Here is a 16,962-nt window from a genome sequence, read left to right on the forward strand (position 1 = left end):
GCAGATGTCATTTTTAAATTTTTTTATCACAGTGTAGTTGATTTACAACGTTCTGTTAGCTTCTGCTGTACAGCAAAGTGAATCAGCTACACGTATACATATATCCATTCTTTTTTAGATTCTTTTCCCATATAGGCCATTACAGAGTATTGAGTAGAGTTCCCTGTGCTATACAGCAGGTCCTTATTAGTATCTAATGTATATATAGTAGTGTGTATATGTCAATCCCAATCTCCCAATTTATCCCGCCCCCAACCCTTTCACCTTTGGTAGCCGTAAGTTTGTTTACAAGGCCTTTTTATATAGCAGTAGTTCTTGGGTTAATTTTTTAAAATGGTTAGCAGCCAGGAATCACAAAGTTATTCATATTTGTTAAACATTTGATTTTTACCTTAAGCCCCGTAAATGTATCAATACATCCATTTGCCAAGTGTGGGAGGTGAAGATGAGGGCTCTTCTCTGAGCGCAGAGCCGCTGACTGGAGTGCAAGCCATCCTCCCAGGACTCCCCACACTTTTTCTGCGAGTCTCAGGTTCGCCGTCTTTAAAGGAAAGCTAGAAACTAACGTAATCTGACTTTAGAGTTTTTCCGAATTTTTCTGATTTGTATTTTCATCCTTTCCAGTCGTGTCATCTATATCTGACTCAGCAGCGACATTTTTAGGAACATCTTTCTAATGAGAGTCTTTCCAAAGCATTTAATTTCGTTTTCATAAAAATACTCTTTCTCTATATACTGTTTCACAGCTTAAATAATACCTAATTAAGTTGCACGATGATAACATCCCGAACAACTGACATAAACATGGTAGATGGAAAAAAACCACAATTGACTACTTCTAGGAGCAGGTGGGTGTGGGAAAGGTCTCCTGTGTTTGGGCATCGGTCCTGTTGGACAGAAGGAATGGCGAGCGAGGGAGGGTGGTTAAAAGAACAGTTCCCACGCTCTAGCTGTACTTCCCTGGATGTGACATCACACAGACCTGAATTTGAATTCTCGTTCCAGTGCTATGTGGCTGTGGAAGATTATACAGCTTCTTGAGCTTCTGTCTTCTCATTGAAAGCACAGAAATGTCAAATGTGGAGGATCGTGAAATAAGTTTATCCATGAGCAGTGTCTAGCCGAGTGCCTGCCTGCCTGCCTCTCCTGTGACTCAAAATAAATGTTGCTGCTATTTCTTTCCTTCTTTTCTTAGTGAATCTAAGTTCCTTTTTGCCCTTTGATATCAGTCTGGAACATTTAGCCAAGGAAGGCATTAGATACTAGGGGTTAAGGCCAGAGCTCTAAAACCAGGTGGACATGAGTTCTAATCCTGGCTCTGCCAGTTTCTAGAAGAATGCCCTTTGGAAAAGTTGCCTAACCTGACTTTTCTAATCTGTAAAATGTGGGTGATAATGGCACAGACTTCACAGACCACTGAGAATAAATATGTGGCAATCAGTGAACATGCCTTGTGTGTTATAAGTGCCCAGTGATTGTTAGTTACGTTACCATATTATTAGATACAGGACACTTAAATGCCTTAAGTGTCCATTAGGCCAACAGAATGCAGACTTTACCTGCGTATTCTTTCTTTTTTTAAAAAAGTTCATTTTATTGAAGTATAGTTGATTTACAATGTTGTGTTAGTCTCTGGTATACAGCAAATCGATTCAGATCTCATATTCTTTTCCGTTATGGTTTATCACAGGATACTGAATATAGTTCCCTGTGCTGTACAGTAGGACCTTGCTGTTTATCCATCCTATATATAATAGTTTGTGTCTGCTAATCCCAAACTCCCACTCCTTCCCTCCCCTACCTCCCACCCCCTTGGCAACCACAAGTCTGATCTTTGTGTCTGTGAGTCTGTGTCTGTTTCATACATAGGTTCATTTGTGTCATAGTTTAGATTCCACATATAAGTGATATCATATGGTATTTGTCTTTCTCTTTCTGACTTTACCTGCAGATTCTCTCTGGCAGTTACGCCTAAAACAAAAACGTTGCTCCACTGGTGATCCCAGCAGGCATATTACAAATCAGGCCATGTGCCCAACGTGAATGAAGAAACCAGAATAAACTCAGACCCACTCCTTCATCTTCTCTTCAATTTTGGAGGAACTTCTAATTCTGTCACTAGACTCTTTCTTTGGTGAAATGAAGGGGGAGCAAGAGACTAGAGAGGATACGAAATAGACTTTTTTTGTTCCCAATTAAGTTAGTGTAGGTTTTTGTTTCTCAAGGAACAGTTAGAGCACTGGACTCTGCAGGAGATGAGCATGTCTTCATTTAGCGTTTCCTGAGCGTCTGTCATGCAGAACTCGGCTCTGAGCAGGACGTGGACTTAGCCTAAAAGAGAATAGAGTCCATCTTGCGGCGACAGCTGGCATCTAAGCTGAACCAAGTGCTTTAGGAGACTGGAGAAAGAATTGGTCATGTCTGGTGTTTATCAGGGAGAATAGCAAAGATGCAGTGACATTGGAGCTGGATCTAGGGTAGAGTGGATGAATCTCTTGGTGGGGGAGGGGAGCGGGGGGTGGCGGTGAGCATGACTGCTGAAGGGATGTCGTGGGTGATGTCACAGTGCCGGGGAATTATGGGGCCTGTTGAGAAATCATAAGCCTTTGTGGGATGGTCAGCTGTCTAGATTGCCTTCAAGATCAGTATTTGTGTTTTAATTCAGGCTGGAAGTGTTGGGGGCAGGTTTTTTTTTTTTTTTTTTTGATAGAATGAGCTCGTGGATTATTACATAGGCATATGGGAGTCCACGGATTTTTTTTTTTTTTTTTAATTTATGGCTGTGTTGGGTCTTCGTTTCTGTGCGAGGGCTTTCTCTAGTTGCGGCAAGCGGGGGCCACTCTTCATCGCAGTGCGTGGGCCTCTCACTGTCGCGGCCTCTCTTGTTGCGGAGCGCAGGCTCAGTAATTGTGGCTCACGGGCCTAGTGGCTCCACGGCATGTGGGATCTTCCCAGACCAGGGCTCGAACTCGTGTGTGTCCCCTGCATTGGCAGGCAGATTCTCAACCACTGCGCCACCAGAGAAGCCCCCTGGGGGCAGGTTTTCAAGGGCCTTAGAGACTGTGCCATAGGAATTGATTCCATGTTATGGTTTAAAAGCAGAAACATTTTTACAAATGAAGCATGTCATCAAACATTAATATGTAAACCAGATAAAAGTAGATGTACTTGGGCTGACACTGAAAATAGGCATATGGAACTCTGCTTACTTGGCCTTACTCTTTTTTTTTTTCCTTTTTTTTAAAAAAATTTTTTATATATAGTTGATTTACAATGTTGTGTTAGTTTCAGGTGTACAGCAAAGTGATTCAGTTTTATATATACATATATTCATTCTTTTATATTTTATATTCATTCTTTTTCAGATTCTTTACCCATATAGGTTATTACAGAATATTGAGTAGAGTTCCCTGTGCAAAACAATAAGTCCTTGTTGATTATTTTATATATGGCAGTGTGTGTATGTTAATCCCAAGCTCCTAATTTATCCCTCCCACCCGTGTTTCCCTTTGGTAACCATAAATTTGTTTTTGAAATCTGTGAGTCTGTTTCTGTTTTGTAAATAAGTTCATTTGTATCATTTTTTTTTAGTTAGATTCCACATATGGATGATATCATATGATATTTGTCTTTCTCTGTGACTTCACATAGTATGATAATCTCTAGGTCCATCCATGTTGCTGCAAACGGCATTATCTCATTCTTTTTTATGGCTGAGTAATATTCCATTGTGCATATGTACCACAGTATTTGTGGATATTTTCTTTATCCATTCATCTATTGATGGACATTTAGGTTGCTTCCATGTCCTGGCTATTGTAAATAGTGCTGCAGTGAACAATGGGGTGCATGTATTTTTTCGAAGTATGGTTTTCTCCAGATATATGCTCAGGAGTGGGATTGCTGAATCATATGTTAGTGCTATACTCAGCTGTACTCTTGACCTCAGGATTCGTGAACCCTAGGGCTCCACAGAACCTCTGCTGTTGAGGAAAGAGCCTGGGCTTATTATCAAGCAGTTATGGGTTTCAGTTCTTGCTGCCTACTTATTAGCTGCATGACCTTGGACAAGTCACTTACCTTTTAGGAAACTCAGTTTTTCACATTTGTAATGAAGATTCCTATCTTGATTGAATTGTTAAGAAATAAATAATAAAGCATGTAGAATGATACAAAATAATATATATATAATGCTCAGTGAAGTCCCTGACCTGTAATAGACCCTTATTAATATGCAGCTATCATCCTTGTCATAATTTTCTCAGAGCTCTCAGTGGCTCCTCACACATTCTTGAATAGTGTTCAGTGCTTCTGGAATATTCAGCTAGAGACAGCGAGCTGACTACTACCTCCTGGAGGTTTTTAGACGGATCTGGGCGTCACATGGCTAGGGCCCAAACTGGGCAAGTAGCAGGGTGAATTAAAAAAAAAGATTAAGTGCATTTCCAGCTGTAAAAAAAGTGAAGATGTTAGGATAATGATAAAAATAAGTCTTTTGAAGTATACTGTGAACTGGCACAAAGGTAAGGGATCTTTAGAGGTGAAAAATGACATGAAATCAAGGACCAGTTTTACTTGGCTGCATAGACACAGGACATGGGAGGCCAAGGTGGACAGTCTAGTGAAAGCCTTCCGATAAGCTGGACCCCAAAGGGTGTAGCTCCCAGTATAAAAGGTGGCCAGGAAATAAATCCACCACATAGAAGAATAGAGCAGAAACTTGCCCGTCTCAATTTGTTACCAGATAGAAAGACAAAAATCTCCCCTGAGAATTTGTAACCACAAGGAATCCCTCATATCCATACCAGTTTGAGATCTAAATTTATCTATTTTTGTTTTTGTCTTAACAAAAACAAAAAGCCCTCAAGGCAAGCATTTATTTCAGAAATAATCTTGGGTTGATAGTGCCTCTAGGCAACTGACAGACACAATCTAAAATTCCTCTTTGGCAGATGGCACTGTTAACCTTAAAGTATTCCCAAAGATTAATTTCTAAGGAGTATGAGCTCACAATCAATCATCACAAACTACAGAAAGTGTAAATTGCTACCATCACTTTGGAAGACAATTTGTCATTAACTAGTTAAGTTGAATGAGTACATACTCAATGACCCAGCATTTATGATCCTAGGTATATCCCTTAGTGTCTTGCCTGTGTGTGCCAGGACTGGTGCCGTAATGTTCATGGCAGCACCGTTCATAGTAGACTGAAACCAGGAACGGCACAGTTAACAACTCCACAGTGGCTAGATTCTGTTCTAATCACATAATGAAATCTTCTTGCAGCAGCAGTGATAAATCTACTGCAGTTACACATGTCAACAAGGATGAGTCTAACATAGCATTAGACAAAAGGAACATGTCACAGGAAGATATATAATGTATGATTCTACTTCTGGAGAGTGCTGAGATAGCCAATTACATCATATTTGGCTTATCAAGGTTTATGTAGATGTTGAAACTATAAAGAAAGTCATGAGAATGATTAACTAGAACAGAGGATGCCTTTGGAGAGCCAGTCAAGGAAGGGCTCATTGAAGGTCTACAAAGCTGCTTGTAACTTTGATTCTTGAGCTGACCAGGTATGTGGGTATTGCTTTTACGATTTTTCTTTAAACTGTTCATATATGTTTTATGCAGTCTTTTGTATGTATGATACACATTCTGACAAGCACTTTTAAAAAGGAAGATGGAAACTGTAAAATCCCCCAGTGACAGAATATTTGATAGGATTCATGTGTGTAACTTTCTGGGAGGGTGTGAGGGGAAGAATGAAGAAGAAAGACGTAATTAAAGATTCACGCCTCTCAACACAAGAAAAAAAATTATAGCTATGTACAGTGATGGTTGTTAACTAAACTTATTATGGTGATCATTCTCAATATATACAAAGATCAAGTCATTGTATACCTGAAACTAATATAATGTTATATGTCAGTTATACCTCAATTAAAATAAAAAAGATTGACACCAAAGTTGCATGCCTGAGGAGTTAGGATAATCTTGGGACCCTTAAATCGAAATAAGGAGATCGAGGGAGTTTATTACTCACATCTCTGCCATGAGTACTTAGTTGCAGTGACAGAAATGTGTTCTCAGTAAATGTTTGTTGTTGCTATTGAGGTGAGGAAATTGTGAGACATGGAAATGGAAATGTTTTAGGATAGATACAGATGGGCACAATGTAGATATAGAGTGTTAGGCGTAAAAAGAATTGTGGAAGTCGTGATAGTGATGAAATCACTTTGGGAAGGAGCACAGGAAGGAAAGAAATGTGAGATCTGAAAATGGAAAAGGCCAATTTTTCAGTGATGGGTTGAGGCAGTGAAGAACACAAAGGTGTGAACAAAGAGTTGAGAGAAGCTAAAGGGAAGATGTTGAAGAAAGAGAAGGTGATCAGTACTGTCCAATGATTCAACATTCAGAGGAGAGAATTATAATTAAGTAATGGGATTTGATGATTGGAAGGTCATTGGTGATTGCATACAGAGACTTTATTGATTAGTGTGAGATGCCATATTGCTAGGGACTCAAAGATGAGTTATCAATAGTATTAAGGATATAGAAGCAGTGAGACTAACCTAAACCAATCCTTCAAAACGTTTGATATTCACAGAATGACTTTAAAATAAAATAATAATCATTTATTGAGTGCTTGCTATGCACTCACCCTGTTAATTACCCTACGTGAACTAATTTCATTCTAATAGTAGATTCGTTTATCACCATTTGACAGCTGAGAAAACTGAAGCACACACATGTTAAGATACTTGCCACAGGTAGCACTGCTAGTAAGTGGAGTTGTTGGGATACAGACCAATTAACCAGTCTACCACACTGAGAAATAGACATGCCTTGCAAAGGGTGCTAGGTAGAAGACTGGAAGGAAAGGGGCTTTTTGATTGTATGTGTGTACTTTGTTTGTTTGTTTGCTTTAGGTTTAAGAAACACCTGAGTATATTGGTAGGCAGGGAACAGGACACCAGGAGAAAAAAAGAACCTGAAGCTCCCAGGAAGGGTCATCTTCCCTTCACATGGTTCCCAGATAGTTGGGAAGACGAGATATAGGAAAAGGACTGGAGAATTGGTAGATCAGGTATTAATAGGCCTCAGAGACTGCTCCCTGTTGTTTAGAGGCAGTGGAGCAAAGCTCTGTGATGTACTCACTGAGTCGCCAGTCTGCATTTCTTCTGGCGAGCTACTCTTACCCTGATCTTGAGCCTTGAGCTCAACGAAGGGATTGTGCTGCAGCGGGGATGTACCTGAAGTATTGCCTAGATAGTTAATTCGATGGATGAATGAACAGACGGACGGATTGATTGATGGAAGATGAATGAACTAATTAACCAAGAGTTACTGGGCATAGACTATTGACCAAATATTTATTAAGTCCTTTCTTAAAGTAGTGATTAACAGCCTAGACTCTGGAGTCAGACTCTCTGAATGTATTCCCTGCCACTCACAAGCTGTGTGTCTCTGCGAAAGTCATTTATTCTATAGCTCGGTTTCCTCATCTATAAAATGGAGCTAGTAGTGCTTACTTGCATTCGTTTCTTAGGGCTTCCATAACAAGCCGTCACAAACTAAGTGGCTTAAAACAATGGAATGTATTCTCAGAATTCCCTGGCAGTCCAGTGGTTAGGACTCGGCGCTTCCTCTGCTGTGGCCCAGGTTCAATTCCTGGTTAGGGAACTAAGATCCCACAAGCTGCACCGGACACAGCAAATAAATAAATAAGGGACTTCCCTGGTGGTCCAGTGGTTAAGACTTCGCCTTCCAATGCAGTGGGTTCAGGTTCGATCCCTGGTCGGGGAGCTAAGATCCCACATGCCTTGCAGCCAAAAAACCAAAACATTAAACAGAAGCAATATTGTTGCAATATTGTAACAACTTCAATAAAGACTTTAAAAATGGTCCACATCAAAAAAATCTTTAAATAAATAAATAGATAATCAATCTTTCACAGTTCTGGAGGCCAGAGGTCCAGAATCAAGGTCTCCTCAGTGCCACACTCCCTCCAAAGGCTCTAGGGGATAATTCTTCCTTGTCTTTTCCAGTTTCTGGTGGCTCCTGGCGGTCCTTGTCTTGTGGCAACAATACTCCAGTCTCTTCCTCCATCTTAACATGGTTTCTCTTATGTGTCTGTGTCTCCTCCTCTTTTTTTTAAATTGACATATAATTGATATATAGCACTATATTAGTTTCAGGTGTACAAAATAATGATTCTATATTTGTATATCTTCTCTTGTTATTAGGACATCAGTCATTGGATTTAGGGCCCATTCTAATCCAGTATGACCTCATCTTAAATAATTATGTCTATAAAGGTCCTATTTCCAAACAAGATCATGTTCTGTAGTTCCAAGTAGACATGAATTTAGGGGGCGGACAGCATGATTCGACCCCACTATACTACTTCATGGAAATATTATAAGGACTAAGTTAATATAAGTACTTATACAATTATTACATATTATATTAAGTGACTAATGATATAATCAAGTGCCAGTAATATAATTAAGTTAATCTACGTGCTTGTAATAGTATGTAGCACATAGTCAGAGGTATGAAGTATTAGTTATTCCTGAGGTTGGCACTCAAGAAATGCTTATTTTTTTCCAATCACTGCTTTTTGCTGAATAATACCAATATTCAGTACAGATGAAAATTCTGAGTTAGTAGGTTAATTTATAATGATGTTTGATTCTATCCTTGAAAAACTTTCCTTGAAAAACACACAAGGTTCATATTTCTTTCCTGTCTAGTAAAATTACTAAGTAGACAAGACATCAAAGTGGCGAAAGACACTTTCATCTTCCAAGTTCTTCCTTCAGATTTTCATCATCTCAGGGGGGGAAAAGAAATGATGACCAACTTACTCATATTCATTTTGTACCAACTAACTCCGTAGGCAATGGCCTCCTTAGTATGGCTTTCCATGTGACAGCGCTCAGCCTCTCATGGGACCTAATTTCCTTCCGTAGTAATTTGTCTACAATTGGCTTTAAAGAGACATTGTTTGGATAGAATGTTCCAGATTAAAAACAGGCTGTAGGGCTTCCCTGGCGGCGCAGTGGCTGAGAGTCTGCCTGCCAATGCAGGGGACACGGGTTCGAGCCCTGGTCTGGGGAGATCCCACATGCCGCGGAGCAACTGGGCCCGTGAGCCACAACTACTGAGCCTGCGCGTCTGGAGCCTGTGCTTCCCAACAAGAGAGGCCGCGATAGTGAGAGGCCTGCGCACCGTGATGAAGAGTGGCTCCCGCTTGCCGCAACTGGAGAAAGCCCTCGCACAGAAACAAAGACCCAACACAGCCAAAAATAAATAAATAAATAAATAAATAAATAAATAAATAAATGTGCTTTTCAAAAAAAAAAAAAAGTCAGACTCTATACGTTCTTAAATTTATACAACACATTAAAATTTAAAAGAGGTCATGAGTGTGTTGATAATTAAAAAAAAAAAAAACAAAAAAAAACAAAAAAAAAAACCAGGCTGTAGCCTGTGTTAAGAGTAACCCCTAGTTACTTGACGGAATGATAGCTAAGAGATGCAACACATTGATATTAAGGCTACTACAAAATATTGTATATATTTTTAACGTTAAGGAAATAAACAATGGTATATAGGTACTATAGGCAGAATCTGAAAAAAGAAAAAAATGAAGACGCCATTATTTATCCTGCCAATGAAGCAGCACAGTTTGGGAAAGTGTAAGGGTGAGATGAAGGCCAGCGAGTGTTCATTGGTACCACATCTTTTTTGTTCCCCACCATACAGCCAGATGTTGGCATGACTAGTTCAAAATTGATGTTCAACAAATATCTGTGGAAGGAAGACGTGGCTGCGTGGCTTGCAGGTGGTTGAGACCAGAAGGAAGATCTTGGTTCTTTGTCTGCGGGCTGTAATAATTGCATTTCCTAAGTTGTCATGTTTCTTCAAGGCAGTCTTCATTTCCCTCTTCCTGCTTTTTCTTTGTATTTTCCTCTTACTCTCCCTAGACTTTTTCGTTGAAGTACAAGCAGTGGCTGATTATTATGTATTGGTGTATTGGACATGTGTGCACGTCACAGAGGGCCGGGAGAAATGAAGAAAATAAATCTTTGTCCTTTTTCTTCTTCCTAAAGTTCTCAGGTGATAAATTAGCTACCTCAGAGAATTATTTGATACCAGGGTTATTGGCTGAAATAGATATAGGGAGGGTATCCACCAGAGAATTCTTTATCATTAGAGCAGGTGTTCTTAAACCTAAATCTGTGAGCAGGCTTAGCAATCCTGAGCCGTATGAAATAGCGTGGAAATTGTGTTTGCATATGCATGTTTGATGTGTGTATGCAGGTTTGATGTGTGTATGCAGATTTGGAGTATGTATGCAAATTTGGTGTATGTATGCAGATTTGGTATGTGTATGCATATATGTGCAATTGTTGAAGGAAAGGAATTTATTCGTTAACTTTTGTTAGTCTCAAAAGAATCTGAGCTCCAAATAGGTAGGCAATCACTGAATTAGAAGATTTGGCTTATATCGTCTGTATTTTGTTTCGCTTTAGAATTTCTGGTAGGAAAATTCTGAGAAAATGTGGGAGAAAAATGACAGTATATAGCAACACCAAACCTTTTCAGATCTGGAATCAATTCAGGGGCTTTCCTTGAATTCTGACACCTCTTTTTGAACTTCTTTGGCTGCTGTTTTTGTGTACTCAAAGTCAGGGTTTGGGGTGCTTACTTAACGCGCAGTTATTATCTTTGGCCGTTGAAATTTCCAGGCAGACTAATGTCATTTGTTTCCAGAGCAGCATCAGAGCCCTTCTGGGCAAATTCCCTGATAAGTCACTGAGCTGGCACAAAGAAGATGGTATTTTATGGTACAATGACCCATCTTTGCCTAGCTAATTTATTTCTAACTGAACTTACAAACCAAACAAAAACTAACCTTCTCCAAGTACCAAAGCTGTTTAAAGACTGAATTTTATTTTTCTTTACATTTCTGGAAACTTTGGTTTGTTCTTTGTCTGATTTGAACCAAATCTGTTGTCTTCCTCTTACTTAACTCTCTGCCGTGATTAAATGATCTTCATGCTTGACTCAAATCCCAGTTTTACTTTAGCAGCACCTACATGTGTTCCCAGATACCCAACTCATGGCTCAGTTTATGCTCTCTGCTGTTCAGCTTTGTATCATAGTAACTTAAGTAACTGCTGCTGTTGTTGTTAATAAAGCCTCCTGTATTGTTCTAGGAAATAATCAGTTATTTCCACATAATTTACTTATTTGTTGATTCATTCATTCACAAAACATTTATAGGCACCTACTGTGTGCCAGGGATGCTTCCAGCTGTAGAGGAAAGAGAAAGATGGATGTTATACATATAGTCACTGCCTTGTGCTAGGTCAAGGCATATGGCAATGCAGGCAAGCCAAAGATTTGAGACTTTTGAAACCTACAATCTTTCAGCAAATTGGTTTACCATTTATTTAGAGCGATGGTTCTCAACAGGGGCGGTTTTACCCTTCACCCCGGGAAACCTGGAGACATGAAGACATTTTTGGTTGTCACAAATAGGAGATTCTACCTGGTTGGTAGATGCTGGGAATACTGGTGAACATAGACACTGAACAGGACTGTCCCCATGTCAGAGAATTCTCTGGATCAAAATGCCAATAGTGCTGAGATTAAGAAGCCCTAATTTAGGAGAAGCAGTACTCCTTCAGAGAGAGGCATACTGCTGTACATGGGAAGGGAGGAGACCCTGAAGACAGTGCCCTTTTTCTTTGAGGTCTTGAGCAAGTCAACTCAGCTGAATTGACTCCCACCAGAGCCAAAGATCCTTCTGAGGGATGGGATTTCCTTCATCTCAGGTACATTTCCAGGGTTGAATTAGTATTCCTCAAAGATTGGCATCTTGGTGGCTTTCCAGTTGCCTACCCCTTAAATCTGCCTCTGCTTGTTCTTAAAGGGCTTACAGTTTAGGGAGGAAGAAGGACAGGTATACCAGAGTCTATGATACTGGGTGATAAATACCAAGAGGGCTCAATGAAATAAGTGCCTTGGGAGCACTGAGCAATTAAGCCCTGCCTGGCGGTCTGGGAAGCCTTTACAGATGAGGTGGTAAGTAAATGGGAGTTTGAAGGACGTAGTTGGGAAATGGCTGAAAGAAGACACTTTCCTCTTTTAAGCCATACCCTGCGTGATTGCATTTATAACCAGTGATGTTTTGGGCGGCCCTTTCAAGAAAATCTGCTCCTGTATTGTTTTACATAGAACAAGATTCCTTTACAAATTGTGCAGACTCAATTTTGCCGTCTTTCTTCTCATCACCTTCTTTCTATTAAAAATTTCATTAGTAGATGATTTCAGCTGCGTAATTGTAGGTATTAGAGTTTAGCAGTAGTTCAGAGTTGGATGCTTTCAGTGAATGAACTACAGACTTGGCTTTTGTTGTTTTAAAAATGTGTATGTATTTCTTTGTTTGAACCTGCTAATGCTTCTGATAAAGTTTTCTGCAGGCTGTGGATTTAGCTAACTTGAAAATATGTGGAAAGTATGCTTCACAAACTGTGTAGACATGTATAAATGAATGCTTTTTAGATACGGTCTATGTTCCAACACATGGCTATGTCCTGCAGGAAAATTCAGGAGAACATCATTACCCACAAATTCCTGTTAAACTAGTGTGACATTAAATGTATTCGTGAAGCTATTAATTGAAAAGTTGGCCGACACTAAATGTATCTGTGAAGCTATTAATTGAAAAATTGGAGAGATACAAAAGAATGGAGTAGATGTTAAATTTCTTTTTTTTTTTAATTATATGAGTTTCAGGTGTAGCCTTATAGTTCAGCATCTGTAAAATTAAATTTCTGATTAAAGAGAACAGTGAGGTTTATGATAATGTAACTACCAGAAAGTTACAGGATTTTTCTTAACTTTCATGAAATTTTATGTTGATTTAACGTACCTACACATCATGGGAAATTTTCTCTTTCGGTTCAGAATCAGTTATGACATCATAGAAGGGGTAACTTTATACACTTGAAACTAACTTTGGAAGAATTTGTTCTTTTCCTGGTGACTTTATGAAGACCTTTTATTAGTGTTTTCACGTTAGAAATAAAATAGTTCAATTGAAAAAAATCTCAGTTTTACCTTCTTTTTAGTTTGGACAATAATTCTGGGTAGTTAGCAACATGCATATTAGTTTCCTTTTTTCATCAACACGTTCTTTCTTTTTTTATTCAGTCGGATGCCAATGCAAGTTACTTAAGAGCAGCTCGAGCCGGACACTTAGAAAAGGCCCTTGACTACATAAAAAATGGAGTCGACATCAACATTTGCAATCAGGTTAGTTGTGGTGATTGTTGTTGTTATTTAAGTTTTTATTTTATTTATTTTTTTATTTTATTTTTTATTTTTTTAACATCTTTATTGGAGTATAATTGCTTTACAATGGTTATTTAAGTCTTTAGATAAAATTTTAAAAATCCAGACTTTAAACTCCTTAAATCTTTCGTTAGATATTACCAAGACTTTCTCGTTTTTGCCAGTGTTTTCTATTAAATGTCACCAGCTTGAATTATCAAGTTATTCTCTGCTTTGTTAGAGAAGCATTCAGAAATGTAGATATGTATCCTTTAATAACTAATTCCTAAAATTTAGTACGTAATGACATCAGAACAACCTATCTAATTGCCACGAGTACTTTTATTCCTAATTCAAGTTCCTACACTAAACACATACAAGTGGTTGTTGGTGGGAACTCTTCAGAGTTCTTGGTTGACTGTTTACTCTTCTGTTTTCAACGTGCTGAGTAAAGCTTTCCCTTCACTTAATCAGAATGGGTTGAATGCTCTCCATCTTGCTTCCAAAGAAGGCCATGTAGAAGTTGTTTCTGAGCTGCTACAGAGAGAAGCCAACGTGGATGCAGCTACAAAGGTCAGTATCACACATTTCGTGCTTTTCATATCGATTGCCCAATTCAGTGAGAATTCAGCCCTCGATAAGAATTGGGGCACGCTTCTCATGAGATACCTGTCAGCCTTGTTCTCTTTGGGGAACTTATAGAGGGATTTGATATTTTGTAAAATGTTGAAAGTAGAGAGAAAGATGGGTGAGCTCATGTATCTTGCCTTTTGTTGTACAGAAAGGAAACACAGCGTTGCATATAGCATCTTTGGCGGGGCAAGCAGAGGTGGTAAAGGTCTTGGTTACAAATGGAGCCAATGTCAATGCCCAATCCCAGGTAAGCCTACAGCTCTACTGCCAAGAAATGTTGTTATAATGATTCACAAACAATGTTCTGGGTCAGGTGCTTGCTTGGTTTATGTATCTTCTAAGAATATAATACTTAAGAGCTATATCCCATGAATAGCCATATTATTCTGGATTATTCAGTTTCATATATATCCTCATTTGCAGTACTCTTTGTGTGAGATGTAAAGGTTTTTAAAAGTCATCCATCTGTAAAACTGGTATGTATGGCTAGTAATCATAGACACAGATGACTAGAGGACCTCTGTAATGCAGAGACTTATTCTGTTGTATGATGTTAGCTCAGATCCAGTCTCAGTATTTACTCACAGACAAAGGAAATGAGGAGGCCTATCAAAGAGGATATGCCCTTAGAAGTTCAGAATATATCGGTGCTTTATCTAGTTAAAAAAGGGAAGACACTAGTTAATTCCTGTTTACTAACTCAGGCATCATCGTTGTTCCCTGAAACAGATTAAAAAGAAAAAAACAAGCAGAAGAAACTTTAAAATCCCCGAAGTTTAAAATTTCCACATTGTTAGTAATGAATATACACTGATAATTCATTCAGAAGATCCTCCTACAGGCTCTCAGAATCTTCCATGAAGTTCTAAGGAAAATACCAATAGATTATCATTTGGCAGACTTTGAGTCTAAAAAAATTAAGTTCACTTTATTGTTCTAAAAATATAGGTCCTTATTATCCAAATTATTCATTACTATTCATGTCCCCACAGATGTGAGCTTGTGTAGAAGAGCAAACATCATCATAACGTACAAATATCCACTTAGGACCTGACCATTTTTAAAAAATTTTTTGAAGTATAGTTGATTTACAGTGTTGTGTTAATTTCTGCTGTGCAGCGAAGTGATTCAGTTACACATATATATATATACATTCTTTTCCATCATGGTTTATCACAGGGTATTGAATATAGTTCCTTGTGCTCTACAGCTGGACCTTGTTGTCTATCCATCCTGTAGATACTAGTTTGCATCTGCTAATCCCAAACTCCCAGCCCGTCCCTCCCCCACCCCACCTCCCCGGCAACTACAAGTCTGTTCTCTATGTCTGTGAGTCTGTTTCGTAGATAGGTTCATTTGTGTCGTATTTTAGATTCCGCATATAAATGACATCATATGGTGTTTTTCTCTCTCTTTCTGACTTACTTCACTTAGTGTGATCATCTCTAAGGACCTGACCATTGCTAAAACTGGCCCCTACTCAAACATTCCTTCCAGCTGAAGGCTGACATCTATCCTGGTTCGTCAGTATCTACCCCAGGGTATTGGATTTTGAACCAATTGACTGTAGAACAAAGCTGCAAGTTTTGCAAAAGATGTAGGATTTCATGAAGTCAGGGAAAGTGATGCTGGAGGACTGCCGTGGGGTTGTGACTTTCTGGCAGTAGTTGCCCAGACTGTGTGAAGAATTTGGATGATTTCCTGACAGGTGTTTCAAACTCGAATGATTTGAAAATCAAAAGATTAAATGAAGAAAAAAAATTAGGTGAGGCCTTTGGCTCCCAAGTAGTTTTTGCAAAAGGACTATCTTTTTGCTTATGCTCTGAAAATAAAAAGTGAAGGATGTCAAGCCGTCGTGTAATTTTGTTGGAAGAACATCATACATTTTCTCCCCCAAAATCATAGTTGGTTTAGTCTTCATTCACTCTGAGAACCTGTACATGAATACAGTTGTAACCTACCTTTTGTTAAATCATATAAAGTCATTCTCTACAATGTCTGGTTTTCTCTTTCAAGATGAAGTCTCAATCTAACTTTTTTCATTATTTACTGCGGCCTTTTGAGCTCCACTTTAAATGCACTTGATTTCCTCAGTCTTTTCCAGTACTGATTATCTTTGGATAACAGGAGCCTCTTATATTTTATGGGTCCACAGAATTGTAGTGATTCTCTCCCTTGTTACTCCCACTGTAGCGATGAAAGCTCTGATGCCATTGAATAACAGTGTCGTGGAAAAGAAACGGCACTGTACTTCCAACCACATGATTTCTTGTATAATTGGTCTAACCTCTAGTTCCCTGTGGTTGGACATTTGTTACATGGTCTATGCCACCTGTGCTGATTCCCTTTGATAGCTCACTTACAGTAATAAAGCTTTTCCAGAAAGGAGTGATATAAAGTTGAATATTGACAAGTATGGTACTTGAAGAGAAATACAGACCAGCTGAGCACAAGAGGAGCATTATGGTTTTCAACCAATTATTTTTAAATGCCCCTGTAATTTTTTACGTAGAAAATAGCTAGTGTTAAGCTCTGAGATAGTGGGAAAACTCTTTAGTCCATTTTCATTTTCCTATTTTCCCCCCAAGGGAGGGAAAAATTAACCTTCCCTTCTTTTAAACAATATACATTTTCATGACTAATGTTCAGAGGAGGCATGGTTTTAAACCTTCTCTGCAATGTCTGGAAGAAGCTGTAGTCAAAATAAAATCCTAACCATATTTGATTTCAATGTATACACATCCTCTCCTGATGATGAAGTGTGGAAGGAGAACGTGGGCTGTGAAATTCCCTGTTCCTTGCAGCTGTGCCTGGAATACCCAGCCACCCACTTGACAGAAAACCTGCCCCCCTCTCCTCTGGACACCTGCCCCCAGAAGCCTTCTGAACCGCATCGTTCTGTGGACAGAATAAGTAAGGAGATCACCATGCAGCAGAATGGAGTTTCAAAGATAATTCCTGGTAGCAACT

At 38.9% G+C, this 16,962-nt stretch overlaps 1 protein-coding gene across 1 annotated transcript in view; it reads left to right on the forward strand.

Moving 5' to 3' along the window:
• Positions 1 to 16,962, forward strand: part of ANK3 (ankyrin 3) — a 342,898-nt gene that overhangs the window by 98,379 nt on the left and 227,557 nt on the right. Inside the window, exons 2-4 of the mRNA XM_082424963.1 lie at positions 13,240 to 13,341; positions 13,834 to 13,932; positions 14,141 to 14,239. Of these exons, the coding sequence (XP_082281089.1) occupies positions 13,240 to 13,341; positions 13,834 to 13,932; positions 14,141 to 14,239 (300 nt within the window). The remainder of the gene's footprint in view (positions 1 to 13,239; positions 13,342 to 13,833; positions 13,933 to 14,140; positions 14,240 to 16,962) is intronic.

Source organism: Balaenoptera physalus (genome assembly GCF_965194825.1).
Source record: "Balaenoptera physalus genome assembly, chromosome: 14".
NCBI classification, from domain to species: Eukaryota; Metazoa; Chordata; class Mammalia; order Artiodactyla; family Balaenopteridae; genus Balaenoptera; species Balaenoptera physalus.